The sequence below is a fragment of the Chaetura pelagica genome, unplaced genomic scaffold (genome assembly GCF_000747805.2).
Source record: "Chaetura pelagica isolate M959 unplaced genomic scaffold, ChaPel_1.0 scaffold620, whole genome shotgun sequence".
Taxonomy (NCBI): Eukaryota; Metazoa; Chordata; class Aves; order Apodiformes; family Apodidae; genus Chaetura; species Chaetura pelagica.
In genome coordinates, this window is record NW_009951928.1 from 5,809 (window position 1) to 6,914 (window position 1,106).

At 44.3% G+C, this 1,106-nt stretch overlaps 1 protein-coding gene across 1 annotated transcript in view; it reads left to right on the forward strand.

Annotated features, from left to right (window-relative positions):
• Positions 1 to 1,106, forward strand: part of GALNT14 (polypeptide N-acetylgalactosaminyltransferase 14) — a gene marked incomplete at its 5' end in the record, with an annotated part of 38,836 nt that overhangs the window by 3,589 nt on the left and 34,141 nt on the right. Inside the window, one exon of the mRNA XM_009996332.1 lies at positions 1 to 62. Coding sequence (XP_009994634.1) covers positions 1 to 62 — 62 coding nt within the window. The remainder of the gene's footprint in view (positions 63 to 1,106) is intronic.

The window sequence follows — 1,106 nt, forward strand, 5'->3', positions numbered from 1 at the left end:
GAACCGCACCCCAGTGCACCTCGTCCATGAAATCATACTAGTGGATGACTTCAGTGATGATCGTAAGTGACCCTTTCTGTGTTAAAAGTGAGTGGCCAAACCAAAAAGAGACTCTGAGAGACTGGAATTTATGCAGAGAAGGAGGAAGAGTTTGTCAAAGTGAAAGGAAATTTAAAGCTCTGTAGGTGTGGAAAGCAAACCCCAATGTGCCAGGTTTGCATCACTGAGTGGAGAATTCAAATTCCAAATGAGCAAACGTACTCTTATAAAAATAATACAAGAAAAGCCCATGGTAAATAGTTTTTATGTCCAGTAGACATGAATCTAATCCTTACTTGGTTGTATCCTGCCACAGCTGTGGTGTATTTAATGTCTGATGCATATATATGTTCTGCATATGTTTATATAGCTGGCCAGCAACTCAATTGTTTTTTTTTCCCTACCATCTTTTTCACCCGTGTAAAGAGGATTTCCCACAAGGGCTGCCCATTTCTGAGATGCATGATAAACAGTGCTGTATGCCACAGACAGCCCACATCTTGACATGCTCTCCTGGTTAATAGTGTGACTCAAGTGGTCTGATCTCCAGCAGAAGTCAGTAGCTGGAGCCCCAGGGCCTTCCAGGGGACTACCCCAGCTAAAGACCTTACCTGAATAGATGAGTGATTGGAAGATCCAGGTGCTCAGAGTAAGTGCTGAAAAAAGCTGTCTCAGACATAAAAAGGATGATAAAATACACTTCAGTTGAGCAGTCTGTGGCACTTAAATTTCAAGGAGCTTCAAGATGTATCTATTTACTAGAAAACATGAAAACAAAGCCACAGAGTTTTTAAAAAAAATGGATCTGTGCTTTGCACTTGGATGTTATAAATAGGAAGTGCCTCAGACCCACTTCTCGCCATCAGTGCCTCCCTGGGGAGTCACTGAAGCCAGGGTAAGGATTTGCAGTGATTGCAGTGAGCTTTGTAGCAATCCCGGTGTATGGGGGCCCAGGCCAGGCAAGCCTGAGGACCAACAGAGTGGCTGCAGCAGGGAAAAGGAGCTGGTGCAAGGGCTGGAGCTGCCATAGGGGATTGAAAGGAGGAGGAAGGAAATGCCCTTTTTTT